This window comes from Uloborus diversus, chromosome 5 (assembly GCF_026930045.1).
Source record: "Uloborus diversus isolate 005 chromosome 5, Udiv.v.3.1, whole genome shotgun sequence".
In the NCBI taxonomy this organism is placed as follows: Eukaryota; Metazoa; Arthropoda; class Arachnida; order Araneae; family Uloboridae; genus Uloborus; species Uloborus diversus.
Window position 1 is genome coordinate 47,829,370 of NC_072735.1, and position 15,837 is coordinate 47,845,206.

Consider the following 15,837-nt stretch of genomic DNA (forward strand, 5'->3'; position numbering starts at 1 on the left):
TTATATTTACAAATAATGGGTGATGAATTTCTCCCCAATAAGCTATGTTAATCTGCTCACCCATGTAATGGTAATTTGTTTGTCCACAGTATGGTAATTTGCTCTTCCACGTTATGGTAATTTGCTCGTCCATGTTATGATAATTTGCTCGGTAAAATGTTCTTAAAATTGGAATAGAAAAAGAACAAAATCGAATTTTCGCAAAATCGCTTTGAGTTGCACATCCCCATCCCCATGCTACAAACTAATTTTGTGCCAAACTTCATTAAAATTGGCCGAACGGTCTAGGCCTTATGCACCTCACAGAGATCCAGACTTTCAGTTCTATTATTAGTAAAGATAGTGGTTCACCTTGATTTTTCTCATTGCAGATTCCAAACAAATGTTAAACAGAAACAAGGGCGCCCATATGCAAAATTTTAAGGGGGGGGGGGGAGGGCCTCAGATATTTTCCCGATAAAAACCGATTTTAGTACAGATTAGTTATTAAAATTTGACATTCTTAATAACTTATTAATTGCTGGAGAAGAAAAGTTTTTACATTTTTGCAAAGGAAAAAGTACTAAAAGCAAGGAAGTTTTAATTTCAAAGGGAGGGGGGGGGGGGGGGGCTGGAGCCCCTCTTACCTCCCCATATGGGCTTCCTTGAACAGAAACCATGACAGTGGATATCCCTCTCTCAACACATTTCAATTTCAAACAACTGGGTATTGTTATTTAGGATTCTGACCATTACACTAGAATTTGTCAATGTTAGTCTAATTGGCCATCTAAGTTTTGGATGTATTCCCAACTCCCTCAAGATGCAAACAAACTGACTTGTTGAATACAATCATAAGGTTAATTGTGTAAATTAACAGCCTCAAAATTATTGTAATTAATGCTCAAAAATTAAGTACAAATATTACATAACATATATGAAAGCATTCCAATACTTCCGTGGAATAATTTAAAAGGCAAAAAGAGAGAAAGAAACTATCATTTTCAAATGTTCTCTTACCTCTCTTCCTTACTTGCTTTACTGTAGTAACCACGAGCTCTAATAGCAGCATAAAACGAAAAAGTCTCATTCAAGTAATTAGTTTCACTTGTTCTAAGACTGAAAAGATAGCATTAAAGGAGATTCAGAATTACAAACAACTATTTAATCAACAACATTTAATAACAATTATGTAATCTTTAACAATTTTTCGTTTATGTTATCATTTAGGGCAACTCTGAGCCACAATTTCTCCATTTCAAACTGCCTCACTCATATTTTTTTGTTGTATTTGTTGGTGTAAAACTGGAGAAAAGTGCCTGACCGTAACTATCCAAAATTAAGAAATAATCATTAAATAAATTTAAAACCAACTGTTACCCTAGTTCAAAGTTATCCTGTCATTTAAGGTACTTTGAGTCACATTAGAAATACAAAGCAGAATAATTGATTTTAATAAAATTAACTTATATGCAGCAAAATAAAGTTTCTAAAAGTTTAAAAAATCCCCCTTTGAATTTCACAACGTCAGAAGATTTCTATCAATTTTCATATTGCATAGAATGTTGTAACGTAGGACAAACAATTTCAAAGATGCAGCTTCCAAACAGAAAGTTAGGAGTTATTGAATGTAATAGTAGATGCATTTAACTATGCATAGTGTTGATAACTCTTATTTTATTTATTTATTTATTTTTTTTTGTAAAATAAAGTGTAGAAAAAAAAACTATGTAGCCTTGCCAGAGAAGCTGTCCTTAGTCCTTTTTCTTTTTTATAAGTTAAACATAATAAACAATTTGAAGTAGCGCAAAGTTAGACGACATGGTCCAAAGTTAGGCAGAATGACTTATTTTCAAGCATTCCAGCAGTAGAGCAGCAATCTTTAAGATCTCTTTTTGGATTGCCACATTACTTAATTTTCAAAAACATTTGACAATACAAACCACAACAAGCAAAGACTGAAAAAAAAAAAAAAAATAATAATAATAACAGCTTGAAATGCTCCAGGGCATCTTTTGTAACTTAATATACAAAACTAACACTCAATGAACAACAAATTAAAGTATTTCAAAATTATTCCACAACAATAATTATTACTTAAAACTTATTAAAATAACCATAAAAAATCAGATGTTTTAAATTTTGAAACTAGAAAACACTATAATCTACTGTCCAAGGTACATTAGGATACTTTGTAAAGTTGTGATATTTTCTTCCAATATTTGATGTTAATAAACATAAAAAAAAATGTACTAATAAAACAATGATTTAAATCATGCAGACAAAGTTACAGAAATTGGAAATTTAAAGCTGTTTAAATCAAATTCATCCTTTTGAAAACTAACACACTAAACTAAATTTCTCAACTTAATTTTCTGATCAAATGTAAGGTAACTGAATCGGTCATTTTAAAAAGAGGCCAACTCTACTTTTTCAAAATTTTCAGGGAAAAGAAAAAAATGTATATTCATCCTATTTTTTGAATTTCATTTAATTTTTCTTTTTTTTCTATTAAGGTATGATGAAACTTATTTGAAATCAACCCAATCTCAAAATTTTGCTGTAATAATTGTCTAAAAACATGTATTTTTTTAATTGGAGATGACTTAACATTTATTAATGTGACGTTATTTAACATTTACTAACTTAACGTGATTTAACATTTTCAAAATTAACATAGGTTTTTCAAAATGAATTTTATTGCAAAATATTAAACATTGTTTATTCTTACAAAATATTGAATTTTAACATGAAAACTGAAAAGAAGTTAAATTACAAAAAAAAAAAAAAATAATTCTTCAGCTGTTTTTTCGGTAGCTGTAGTGGGTCAATCGTAAATTTCCTAATGGAGATTTTTATAAGTAGAGACGTACTGAGTAGCACTTTGGCCGAGTAGCCGAGTACCGAGTACTCGGCCTTTTACTACTCGGCCGAGTACCGAATTACCGAGTAACTCGGCCTTTCACTACTCGGCCGAGTTTCCCAGTACCAATTATGTTGAAAGAAGGACCACTGACACACACCGATGAATTTTGAACTTATTGAAATAGTAGCATAGACCTCCTTGTCCATATAATAGTTTTTAAACTAAATTCCTGCTGAAATTTAACTACAAAATTTTGCAAAAATAATATTTTTCAAATTAAAAATGAATAAATAAAAGGTATGACTTATCAAGTTGGAATTAAAACAAATTATACAAATTTATTCATTATAGGTTTAGTTCACTAAACCTATAATGAATAAATAATTTTTAAAAGCAAAAAAAAAAAAAACAAATGTGCAGGAACACTGCAGACACGTTTTTCTGTGCTACAAGGATCGTCTTTTCAGTGCATAACATGTGAGCTAAAGAATGTAAAGGCATACGACAAAAAAATTCGACTTTTGCCGGATGCCTTTAAATCAATCAGCTCATTTTGTGCATTGAAAAAGAAATTCCTCATAATGCCAAAACACGTGTCTGCAGTGATCCTGCACTGTGCTTCTAACGTTGTTTTATTTCCTTTTATTTTTAAAGCTAAGGTACTTTTATATATCTTATAACTAATTTTAGTTTGTAGCAAAAATTCCATATTTGCACAATTTTTAACAACAAAAAAGTTTTATTAACTTTCGAGACATTCGAACCAAGATTTATTCCATTGAAGTATTTCAAACTTCATTAATCTCAAAATTTAAATTTGAATTGTAAATGGTTGCAGAAAATTATATATGCTTGAGCTTTTTTGTAAATTTTAATATATTTAATTTTTTGCAACTACTCGGTATTGGAGGAGTATCTGATCAAAATTTGACCGAGTACCGAGTACTTGGCATATTGGCCGAGTACCGAGTAGTTACCGAGTACTCGGTACATCTCTATTTATAAGCATCCACTATAATATTAAAATCTGTTCGCGTCTGTCTGTCTGTCTGTCTGAAGATCTATCTTCTCGAGAACCGCTGCAAATCGGGAGTCAAACGAGATACCGATCAATTCAAAATTTCCCAAAGAAAACAATAGGACCAATCTCATAATTGTGCGACTTTAATTAGCGGAGATATTAATTAAAACATTAATTAACATAACATTATTCGGGAATTTTATTTCTTTCCTGTTGCCATTTTGAATTTGCGTGAGCAAGTAAAATTCTAATAATTGTTTTAAAAGAGATTTTTTTGGCTGCTGTCCAAATCTTAAAACAACGTTTCCATCTAGAATTTCATTTTAAATTAGTTTAAAATTGGTTGCTCTATTCGGATATAGCCTTTATTTTATCGTCTGTCCTTTTTTTATTTTTTACATTCAACGTTCTTAACTCTTTTCAGCATATGAAGGTTGTTTCTTTAGCTATGTTTATTGATTGTAGTGTAAGTTTTTCATTCACCGGTCTCATATTTTGGTACATTTAGGATGTGCGACTAATTATGTTTATTTTGTTGGACTTTTTCCCGTCACATGGGTGAGTTTTCGAATTGTAATAACTCTCTTTTTCCTTCCTGTTTCTATTTTTGAAATACAGTTTGTATCGTTAAAAGAACATGTTAAATTAAGATTGTTTGGATTTCTTTAAGTGAAACAGAGTTGAACAAAAATATTGTTTTTAAGGATTTTAACTAAAGCTTAATTCGAATCTGATGACTTGGTATTAAATTAATGCTGATTGGTATTTATTAAGTCTTAGTGCTTTAGTTTCACGTAAGCAACCAAAAACTATGTGTCATTTTATGTAAAAAGCTGATCATAATTGTACATACAAATGTTTCAGGTATAGTCTATCAGATTTAATTCAGTTTAAAGTGAGCACAGATTATAATTGATAATGCATATATTTTCATCTTTTGTGCTAATTGAAAATACTCATAACTTGCATTATTGATAACTATGATTAATTTTAAAGAGATTTTTGCCAAAAATATGCTCTACTGGTGTTTTGCAAACCTTGCATTACGCGTATTTATTTACTCCTTAGCGCTTTAGAAACTGATGTCAGAATAATACAAAAACATCAATTGGACATCTCTTTCATTTTTTAAGTAGCCCGTGCAACGCCGGGAACGCAGTTAGTCTGTTATATATTGAAATAATGCTTTTAAATCCATTTTTTCTTTCATTTATTGGAATTTTGTCCTGATTGTTTGTCGAAGTCTAGGATAAAAAGTTTTGGCGTTTCTATATTTTAATAGGCAAAACCTTACTTCTACTAAGCAATCAATGAATGGTTTATCCCTTGCAACACCAGATTCAAGATTTGTGAACAAACTCATAAAAGTTAACAGTAAAAAAAAAAAAAAAAAAATCTTTTTGCTCCATGGAAACCCCTTTTCCATAACTTCTAATCGACTGGACTTTTTTTTAAACATGATCTGGCAACCAATTTTTTAAATCTGCTACATCCTGATGTCTCACAGGCTTTACGTTGAACTTTTTAGAATTTGAAGGGATACGATAAAATCTTGGTACAGTGGGTCCTCATAGCGAAAACATAAAGGAATCCATCAAGAAAAAAGGTCAACTCTCAAAGACAACTCCTTTTCAAAATGAACATTGGTGGGGGGTCTTAATACTGAACTACCTCAGAAAAAAAGATTGTTGCCGTTTTTACATTGAACCGATATGTTGAAGTTAAAGGGGTGGGAAACCGCCATAAAGTGAGTTTTGAAAAATTATGGAGTTGACCCCTTTTCAAAATAACTGATTCAACTATATTTGAATTCTATGCATATATTTTGACACATAAGAGGCCACCTGTTTATTGAGTTCAGAAAATACTGGTTGCTTTTCAAAAAATGAGTCTGGTCTTTATTACTGAGGTAAAAATTTTCCAGACACTTGTGATAAACTTCCAGGTGATAGGATCATTACCAGACTACAGACCAGCTTACATACATTCCCCCTCATGCCAAGAGAATTGAAATTTCAAGTCACAAATAAATATATAAATAAATAAAATTTATAGTCAGGGTTAAAATTCTACTTACTAGTAATGATAGTATAACTGTCCAATCTTTGAGGCGATTTCCCCAATTTGCCAACGTTTGAGAGCATATTTAGTGTCCAATACTTGTCTAAAAATATTAAATAAACTTTGATTTAAACAATAAAAATGGCGATAAAGTAAAAAAAAAGGGAAAGTAAAAGTTTTTAATACTTAGAGAACTTTTTAATGCTAACAAAATAAGAACATATTTCATCACGTTTTTACTTAAATGGATAAAATTTAGGCCACATTGCAAAGAAAAACAGTGTAATGCTGTCTTTTTAAAGATAAACAGTCATGAATAGCATGCAAGACCAAACAGAGGCGTTGACTTTCAAAACAATACCTGTGTTGTTGCTGAAATTTCCAAAGTTTAGTATAGACATCAAATGTGCGTCCAAAGTATGCCTGCCATTGTTTATGGCCATATTGTGGAAGATCTCTGTGAGAAAAAAAAAACAAGACATTTAGCCGTTTTGAAAAAAATTTGAGGAGACTTCTGTGAATAAAATGGAACTTATGAATCACTATTTTCATGAGAAAATATTTTAAATTAAATTTAATTCTTCAAACAGAGATACTTTTGTATAAGAAAAACAAACACAACCTGCAACAATCTTCAATGGCCTAGATATTACGAGTATAAACACTAGGGTGTCCCAAAAAAAAAACGAAAGTCAATTATTCAGGTCGCAAACCCTCTTATATTTTTCCTTTTAGGTCAAAACAATTGTAAAAAAAGTTTCATAAAATTTAAACAACGGCAACCTGTGTCAACTTGCGCCTGAAAGGGCGTGTACTAGGCCGAATCGAAATTCTTTTTTTCTTTTTTCGGAAGTTTGAAAGTTCATGTTGATAAAAAGTTGCCCTATAGCTTAACAAGTACCACCAAAATATTTATCCAAATTAAAAAATATTGAGGTGTCCAGCATAAGGCCTAAAATTTGATTATCTTCAAAAAATCATTTTTTTTAAAATATATATTTTTAAAAAATGTGAGGTATATTTTCAGAAGAAAAATATAAACAGTAAAGTCTATAACAAGCACTAAAGAGAAATATTTGTTCTCTTGCCATATTCAAGTCTCCCACATAGTACTTAAAATATGGATTTTTTTCAAGTTCAAGTTAAATTTTTCATTTTAAATAGATAATTTTTTATTATTCATTTGACAATGTTGATTTAAAAATGTGTTCGCAAATGACTTTTAAACTTTATATTTTACTGAAATGTATATGTAATTTTTTTAAAGATAATTTTAAAAAAAAATCAATTTTTTGAAGAAAATCATAAACTTTAAGTCTTCTGCTGGATACCTAAATATTTTGTAATTTTGATAAATATTTCTGTGGTACATGTGTGGCTACAGGGGCTACATTTTATGAAAATGAAATTTCGAACTTAAAATTTTTTTTTTTAATTCGGCCTAGTACACAGGATTGGTTTGCACTTTTGGGCACAAGTCGGCACTGGTTGTCATTGTTCAAATTATATGAAACTTTTTATACAGTTGTTTTGACCTAAAAGGAAAAGTATCACAAGGTGTGCAACTTGAAAAGTCGACTTTCGTTTTTTTTTTTTTGGAACCCTAATGCAAAAGAAATAATCAGAAATAGGCTCTGAACTCAATCAGGTCCTTCACCTTCTAAATTAAACTATGGCTGAGATACATCATTACAGCACACAAGCATGCACTCAACTTTTATTTAGTCATTAAAGAATACGGATTGGGCCTCAGTACAATATATTTTGCACTTTAAACTAACTGATCTGTTGAAACTATCTCAAATAACTCAGGGGTGCTCATTCCCCCCAAACACTACTCCCCAAAGTAGAGCAGAGCCCCCAAAGGGGAAAAAAAATGCCTCTTAACCCCCGCCCCTCATAGGTACCCCGAATAACATTTGAATAATGATTTAATTAATTTATTTTTTGAAATATAGAGATGATTTTAATTTGAGATTGATATTAATTTGAAACATAGAGATAACAGTATAAAAGCATGAGTTCAATAGTTACACTTAAAAGCACTTGACACTTAGAGAAATCAGAACGTTTAATGTAAGTAAAATTACTCAATAAAACTTTTCTTCAATTTTAATAAGTTAAAATAACAAAGTTTACGCAACACAAACAGCTTTACCGAAAACGCTTTACTTTCTTTAAAATATTGCATATTATAAATTCATGTTGATACCTACAGACATTGTAATAAGCACATACATGAAAACCAAAACACATTTTCAACAGCTGGAATGAAAAATAAACATTATAATCCAATAATTACCTCAAACCATTGAAAAGTTGCTTAGATTTTTCTAACAAATGACAAAATTCATTTACAATCTTTCGTTCCTGCTCTTCTGCTTCGTTCATGATCGCCATCCTTCGTGATGCATGTTGGGATATGTCTTCCAAATGAGATGTCGAACGTTTCGTCAAATCAGCTGAAGAAAACCGGTAAGATAAACTACTTACGCTCTTATGCATGTACCAAAAGTTAGCGACAGAATTATAAGTTTATTTCCTGTATACACATATTCTGTTTTTCAGAAATGTTCTATAATTGTGGTAACATCCAATTATCGACCGCATAGGTGTCCCTGGTAGGGCAGCATGGTCGTGGCGAGAGTAAATGATCAGTACATTTTTAGGCTGTTATTTTGAAAAGTTTTCTGTTTTATACATTTTATAAGCTAAAGACAATAACCTCCTTCTCAGTGGTGAATTTATTCCTACTTTTGCATTTCTATCTGATACTGTTTCGCCAATTTTTTTCTTTACATAAATTTACCCGTAGTACTATCGGTTGTACTGTGAATAAATAGTCTATTTTTAGACCTCTGGATTCAATAGGAATTTCGAATCGATTTTTTACCTTTATTTGAAGACTAAGAATTTTAGTGTTTGAAAATTAAAGCACTAAATATTTGGACTAATGGGAGATATTTTGATGTCTTCTAGAGAAATTAAAAAGGGTCCTAAGAGATAATTAAAAGACGGATATTTCTCCCGTTTTCTAACGTTTCTTTTTTTTTTAACTTTAATTTAAAGTACTTTGTAGCGCACGTAAAGGGGGGGGGGGGGTAGTTAAAATGGATCTTTTTGTGTTACTTGTTTGCTATGTTAAAGTTAAAATGTTTTACATTTATAAGGGATTGACGTATAAAATTCTTCACCATGAAGTATGAATTTTGTTTGAAAATTTAGAAATGGAAGAATTTTTAAATCATTAATACAATAGCTATCAAAAGCATAACTTTTAAATCAAAGTAAGGGCAGTGTTCAGGGACTCTCCTCTCTGCTGCAGTTTGTAAAAACACATTTTTGGCTATCATTGATGACGTTAGGAGAAGAGTCAGAGTTCGGAGGCATTACTGCTTTGGGGGAGGGAGGGGGGTTAGCATTTTGTAATCAATAGACAGAATGTGTTAATAAATGAGAGATAGGTATAGCATATAATTTGTGTTTGACTTTAACCTGTAACAGAGGAGGTGCGGTCTCACAGACCGCTCAAAAGTTCATCCAATCGCCCCTATTTTATTTTCAGTCCGATTGAATGGTTTTCCCAATAGCTATTTATTTTGTGACCTTGAACACCCCTTTTGCTTATCGGCATCTTTTGGCGAGTGCATCTGGTTTCAATTTCATTGCATTCTTTATAAGCGGTTTGTGAGACTGCACCTCACCTTCAGTGTTACAATTTTTGGCAGTAGTAGACATGGCGAACCAACCGTTTAAATAGGGGTTCCTTTATCTTACCCGTGTTATGCAGAAGTAATGCAAACTATTCTAGTTGAAGTTGAGAGTTGTTTTATACCTATGTTCACAAAAAATACGCAATGATGTTTTAGGGACAGTAAGAGCAGAATCAATTTTCTGGTATTAAAATGTTCTGTATACATTAAACACTTAAAACAAAATCATTAATAAATAATAGATTAATTTTATTACGTGTAGTAAATTATTTACTGAAGAATATGAGTTTTATGGAAAAATCTTATAAAGCTCTAGTAAAATTTCCTTGGAAATGGTATATTTTAATTCAGAATTCAAAAATATTTTTTTCATGTGCTAATAAAAGTACAAAGAGCACTTAAAAGGGAAGTTGCAGAAATGTATCTTAATTACACGATTTTTAAAAAATCTGAATTTAGAGCGGTCTCTGAGACCTCATGTCCCCTGTTATATCCTTCTTTTTCACCTCCCCTGTTACGGGTTAAATATAAACAAATACTGTATTCTTTTGACTGGACTTGTGTAACTTTCTCACAAAAATATGCAAACTAGTTGCATAAATGCTTTCTGGAGAGCTCATGGCATATACACAGGCTACTTAGCTCCTGTGAATGAGTCAACTTAGACCATCATGTGCGTATTTAGAGGTAGGATTTTGGTTAACCTTCCCCCTTTCGAAATTTCAAGATCTAATAAAAACCACTTAAAAAACAGGCATACTTAAAAGCGATTCCCAATCAATATATTTCCCTAGAAAAAAATCATGCTTCTCATTTAAAAAAGGTCTTGCACTCACTGGATTTTTGACCTTGTTCAAGCTTGCTATTTTTAGAGCAAATCACAAAATTATTTTTAGAAGAACTGTTTCTCAATGCAGCATGTCACTAAGAATGAGTCGGTGCAAAACCTCTCTAGTGGCAGGGCCCTGGGCGGTTGTCTGAATTGTCCAAACTTGGAGCCGTCCCTGTTCACTATGGTGAGAATTTGCAGGGGAACAATTCTGAACCATCACAATAATCTTAAATTAATTGTTTAGTTATTTACAAATACCACATGATGTTCTACTATTTTTTCTGAGCAGGGAGCGTATAAATAGAAATTTATTTCTGGACGACAGGCCCAAGTCGAATATTATGGGAAATTCCTAAATTAGAGTTTGAAAATATTAAAATCTGTAATCAAAATAAGTGGTTTTAAATTAATTTCAAGAGGGTTCTGAGCCCTTTTGCTCCCTTATTAAATATGCTTCTGGGCTCTGAGACCTGGTTCAAATATTTGGCGATCTTGAATTTTGTTGCTCTAAGTTGCTAAGAAAGTAAAAAGACTTTATCTTATTTGATTGTGAGTATGGTGGATTTTTTTTTTTTTTTAATAGTACAATAGACCTGTGATCTCGGTGCTCGCGCTGTTTTCAAGCGCCCTTTTCACTTCATGGTGGATTTTAACAGATATCATATGTTTCTTCTTTGTCATTTATAAATAAAGAAATTATGGAAACACTGTACATATTTGAATCGATTAATTTCATAAAGGGCGCAAGTCCTAATCAATTCATTTGGGCTAAATCCAAGTTAAGTACTGCATTAGTGGTGATATCTTGATGTACTGGATCAGTGCTTTTATTTCTATTGATGAATTTAAATTATTCATTTGTTAGCCATCTGGAATTACACTATATTATTGATTCATTTTACTTATCAATGTGTGATAGACAAGTTCTTTTTCTTATTTGCATCAAAAATTGTTTTTAAATATATTAAAACAAATGAAAGTTATTATGAATACTTATTATTTTTTTTCTAGGTGAAAATGTCAAGTGAAGAAATTCCATCTGTTGCTTTAGATGCTGTTTTGAAAAAATCATCTACATTGCCAAAAGTAAAAGAATGTGTCAGAGGCTATGATTTTAATGATGGTATTGATTATTCAGCTCTTCTTTCATCATACAAATTATCTGGTTTCCAAGCAACAAATTTTGGTTTAGCAATTGAGGAAATAAATAAAATGGTAATTAACTTTCTATATTTTAACATGGTCTCAGAAATCAGCTTACATGACTTATTCTCTGCCCTGACTTTGTAAACTATATATTGTATATTGTTCTACTTATTATAGACTCTTTATAAATAGAATTTTATTAGTATGTCATTTGTTTCTTACTGAATAGAATTTTTAAATTAAAACGTGAGTTTTTTTTAATTTTAACCAAATGAGTTTATTATTTTGAAATTATGTAGTGTAAAATAAATAAGAGGTAAGTTTAAATGCTTTTTTTTTTAAATGTAAATCAAAATAATAAAATAATGGGGTAAATGGGGGTAAATGGTAAAAATTTAAATGAAAATTGGGTATTAATTTAATCAAACTGGATTTATGAGAAAAAAGCAGGAAAAAAATTCAATATTTTTTAAGCAAATGACTTATGGATTTATGGATATAACTAGCAAAAATACCCGGCGTTGCCTGGGTCAGTAATAATTATGAGAAAAAATCGTTACTTGCTTTTGTTTTCTTTTTTAAGTGAAAGAATTTAAAACACATCTTTTTGACGTGATTAAAAATAGAGTTTCTTCCTTACCCATAAAACTAAAATAGCAATAAGTATAAAGAACAAAATAGTATTGATTTAGAAACGAAAGCACTATATTTAAGCATATACAAATTTCCAAAACATGAAATTAATCTTCTTATGTTTAAAAAGATTAATCTGTTGATACTTTTTTTTTAAACATGGAGTCTAAAACCTTCTCTGTATGGCTAATGAAGTACGAAGTGATTAAAAAAAAGTAGCTGCGCTCGTAATCCCCTTATACTTGCTTTAGTTATTTTGGGAAATTTCAATCATTGTGGGCTCTTGGTGCAATTTTACCGAATTTGTGAAAGTCGGTTTGGGGTACCTTCGATGATGCTCCTCCCTTCTTTCCTTACTTTGTAAAACGATATGATATTAATTTTTGTTACAGATTTATCGTCGCCAGATGCTGAGATACTTTTGGTCACCATGAAATGGCGCTAAACAGTTTCATCCGAAATGTTTCCAAAATAATTAGTAAAATTTGGTGATTGTTTGAAATTGTGCAAAAAGGAACATTAATGGAAGTTTTTGTGCTGTTTACGGATTTGCCTAATTTAGTTGCTGGATTATTTAACACAGTAAAAAAAGTCTTTTGAAAATTCTTTGATAGGCGATATTTTGTTTACATGATGAAAGCTGAGAAACATTATGACGTGGTCTTCGGCTTCAAAAACAGCGACGTTGAAAAAACTGCCAAATGCATCAACTACGGAAATCTTTCTGCAAACATTTTGGCGATCTGCTGGTTGATTGGATAATGAGTAAGTGTTCAATCAGCATAAATAACAATAAAAACCATTAATTACATTAAAGTTCCGTTTAAGTGGAAAATGATCAGCCAAATCATGTATTATTTGCTAATCTTGTGCAAAAATCTTACTTCAAGATTTGACTTGAGAAAAGCCTTGAACAGTCACGCAAAGCAAAAATAGTCAACAATACAACAATTGTCGCTATTGACAGGGAGTTGAGATGATACACTAAATACTGTATTGAGTTGAGGGAAGCCTTCGAACATGGAACTAAAATGCTCATAACTCGTTTTTTATTCTACTTAGAAATTTCGAACAGGTGCCATCTTCCTCAGAAAAATCAGAGCTTTCGATGGACATATAATGTAAATATGTGCAAGTATTTTTTTCATCCCAATATTAGAGAACTTATACAAAAATTATGTTTTATTGCCCTCCTAAGGGGGTTTTGCCCCCCATAATGGGACGAAAACTACCCTATGTGTTATTCTGATGCATAAGCTATATTGTTGTAAAGTTTCATCAAAATCCGTTCAGTAGTTTTTGCGTGAAAGAGTAACAAACATCCATACATCCATATCGAAAACTTTTGCATATATAATAGTAGTAAGATTGTTTTAATAAAAATACTAGTGTCAATGCTTTGTCCACACTCAGCTTTTAAGGAAGATTAGAATGAAAAATACTAAAATAAGAAAATTATCTTTAAATTCTAACAAATGAAACCACTGCTGTCTTTATTTGGTAGATAAATTGGATTTCATTCTCTCTGATACTCTCCTTACCTCACATTTGATTAAATGAGTTTCATCGGCCATTGCAAGTACTTTTCACTTTTTTTTAAATGCAAGTTTCAATCAAGTGGGATTTTGAAATAGGTCAGTGAAGTTTGTTTGAAAATTGGCTTCAATGATGACAAGATTTAGACACTTGAATTCTGAACTTCAATTTTTTTGATGCCCACACTAATTGAAATTTCGACCAAAATATCTTACAATATGGCATGCCTTAAGTGCTTCTTTAGATCTTGCTTTGTGCTTCTTTCTTCCTCACATCGCTAATTCTTTTTCTGAGCTTTTTATCCAACTTTCCATTGATACATACATTAGGCAATACTGTCGTGCTTAACACAAAAGTCGTATCTGCACTTTTTATGAAAATTGAGTTAGTCACCAGGTGGTTCTTTGTCACATATTTCAGCTAAATACTATGTTTTGTGGTCATATGCATGGGAAATGTTTTTAAAAAAAATTCTGAAAAAAATGCCATCTGAATCAAATACATGGAACTGCACAACTTTAAATGTCAATTTCTCATTTTGAATTCGGCTGCAGATATGACTTTTGAACTTAGCACAGCAGAATAGAATTGTAATCTTTTTGAAGGGAGCCCAAATCCAGGGCATAAGCAATTTGTTTTAAAACTTTCAATCATATACCGTAGAACCTCATTTTATGTGGGTTTATTTCAAGCAGATTTAATTATACCTGATTTAAGATTTGACGTCCTTATTTTGTATTACGCGAATAAGTTTTTATTTTATGTGGATGCTGCATTGCAAACAAATAAAATTTTCCCCTCTTTCAAAGCTTGAGCCACTGGAGACATTTTTTGCAATTGGTTCTAGAACTGTTTCTCAAAAGTAAAGTTATTAAACTTGCATAATTTTAAGCTCATTGGAAGAACTTTCAGAATTAACAAAGGAGGACTTAACCAACGAGGAAACTGACATTGATTACACAGAATCAAACAATTTCACATTGAAAGTTTTGAGCCATTCTTTGACACTGGCAAACGATCTTTCTGATTTTTTAGTGAAGGAAAATCTGGTCATTTAAGTGACACAGATGAGCATGGATGCGTTAATGCCTTGCAGAGATTAGTTACACATTAATTTTATTATATATTTATCTATCACTAGAGTGAAGTATTTTTTTTATCTACGGAAGTTAACCCTATTTTAAAGCTACTATTGTCTTAATTTACGTGGCATTTTTGTTGGAAGTAAACTACATGCGAAACAAAGGTCTACTATACTCTGCATTTTGTTTGCTATTTTAATTTAATAATACATTATAGCTGAATACATTTATTTTATATTAATTGTAATTGAAGTTATCTTCTGCTTTTGTGTCATAGTTATCAAGTAGGGATGTGCCTCTAAATACAGAAGATTTAGACACAACGGAAACTGATCCTTTTATTAAAAGAAAGACAAATTGCACCATTTTTTTGGGATATACTTCCAACATGGCATCTTCTGGAATCAGGGATACTATAAGGTTTCTAGTTCAACATAACATGGTAAGTTTATGCAAGTTTATGCAGTTGAAGAAATTAAAATTTTTGCAATTGCTATTTCATAAGTACTGGCAAATTACTGGCTGTTTCAGGGCCGATCCTAGGGTGTCAGCCGCTCGTGTGCAAAGATCTAATGTGCCGCCCCTCAAGAGTAACTTACATATTTTGACTAATCTTTGGCGTCCATATAAATATTTCTTCAAATTTCTATATCAAGTTCTAATTTAAAAAAGAAAAAAAAACAGGAATGATGAACTTATAAAGAGGGAGAAAAGTTTTATAATAAGGAACTCCTTAGGTACAATTTATATCTTTGAAGAAAGTACTAGATACCAAAATTTACTAGTCGTAAAAATGCATTTTAAAGTCTCTACAGTGACATCAGAGAAAGGACGGAGGAGGGGGAATCAGGGGAAGGGGGCATTGCTCCCAGAGAATTATCGAAGTTGGCGTACAAAAAATAGTTTTAGTAATCTTTGGTGGTTGTTTCCAAGGAGAAGAGAGTGGGGTATATTCAAGGTGCATGGAA

At 31.3% G+C, this 15,837-nt stretch overlaps 2 protein-coding genes across 4 annotated transcripts in view; one reads left to right on the forward strand and one right to left on the reverse strand.

The window, feature by feature from the left end:
• LOC129222809 (protein SCAI-like) overlaps positions 1 to 8,327 on the reverse strand; it is a 29,187-nt gene extending 20,860 nt beyond the window's left edge. The window contains exons 1-4 of the mRNA XM_054857358.1: positions 8,230 to 8,327; positions 6,289 to 6,384; positions 5,944 to 6,030; positions 1,000 to 1,098 (exon numbers count right to left, since the gene is read on the reverse strand). Of these exons, the coding sequence (XP_054713333.1) occupies positions 1,000 to 1,098; positions 5,944 to 6,030; positions 6,289 to 6,384; positions 8,230 to 8,327 (380 nt within the window). The remainder of the gene's footprint in view (positions 1 to 999; positions 1,099 to 5,943; positions 6,031 to 6,288; positions 6,385 to 8,229) is intronic.
• A 16-nt stretch (positions 8,328 to 8,343) lies between these two features.
• Positions 8,344 to 15,837, forward strand: part of LOC129222002 (probable deoxyhypusine synthase) — a 42,649-nt gene continuing 35,155 nt past the window's right edge. The window contains exons 1-3 of one of the 3 annotated variants that reach the window (XM_054856417.1): positions 8,344 to 8,402; positions 11,484 to 11,687; positions 15,147 to 15,311. In XM_054856417.1, coding sequence (XP_054712392.1) covers positions 11,490 to 11,687; positions 15,147 to 15,311 — 363 coding nt within the window. In that variant the 5' untranslated portion in view covers positions 8,344 to 8,402; positions 11,484 to 11,489. Of the gene's footprint in view, positions 8,403 to 8,546; positions 8,666 to 9,037; positions 9,128 to 11,483; positions 11,688 to 15,146; positions 15,312 to 15,837 lie in introns of those variants that run through there. The other 2 variants (XM_054856418.1, XM_054856416.1) reach the window with 2 other exon arrangements.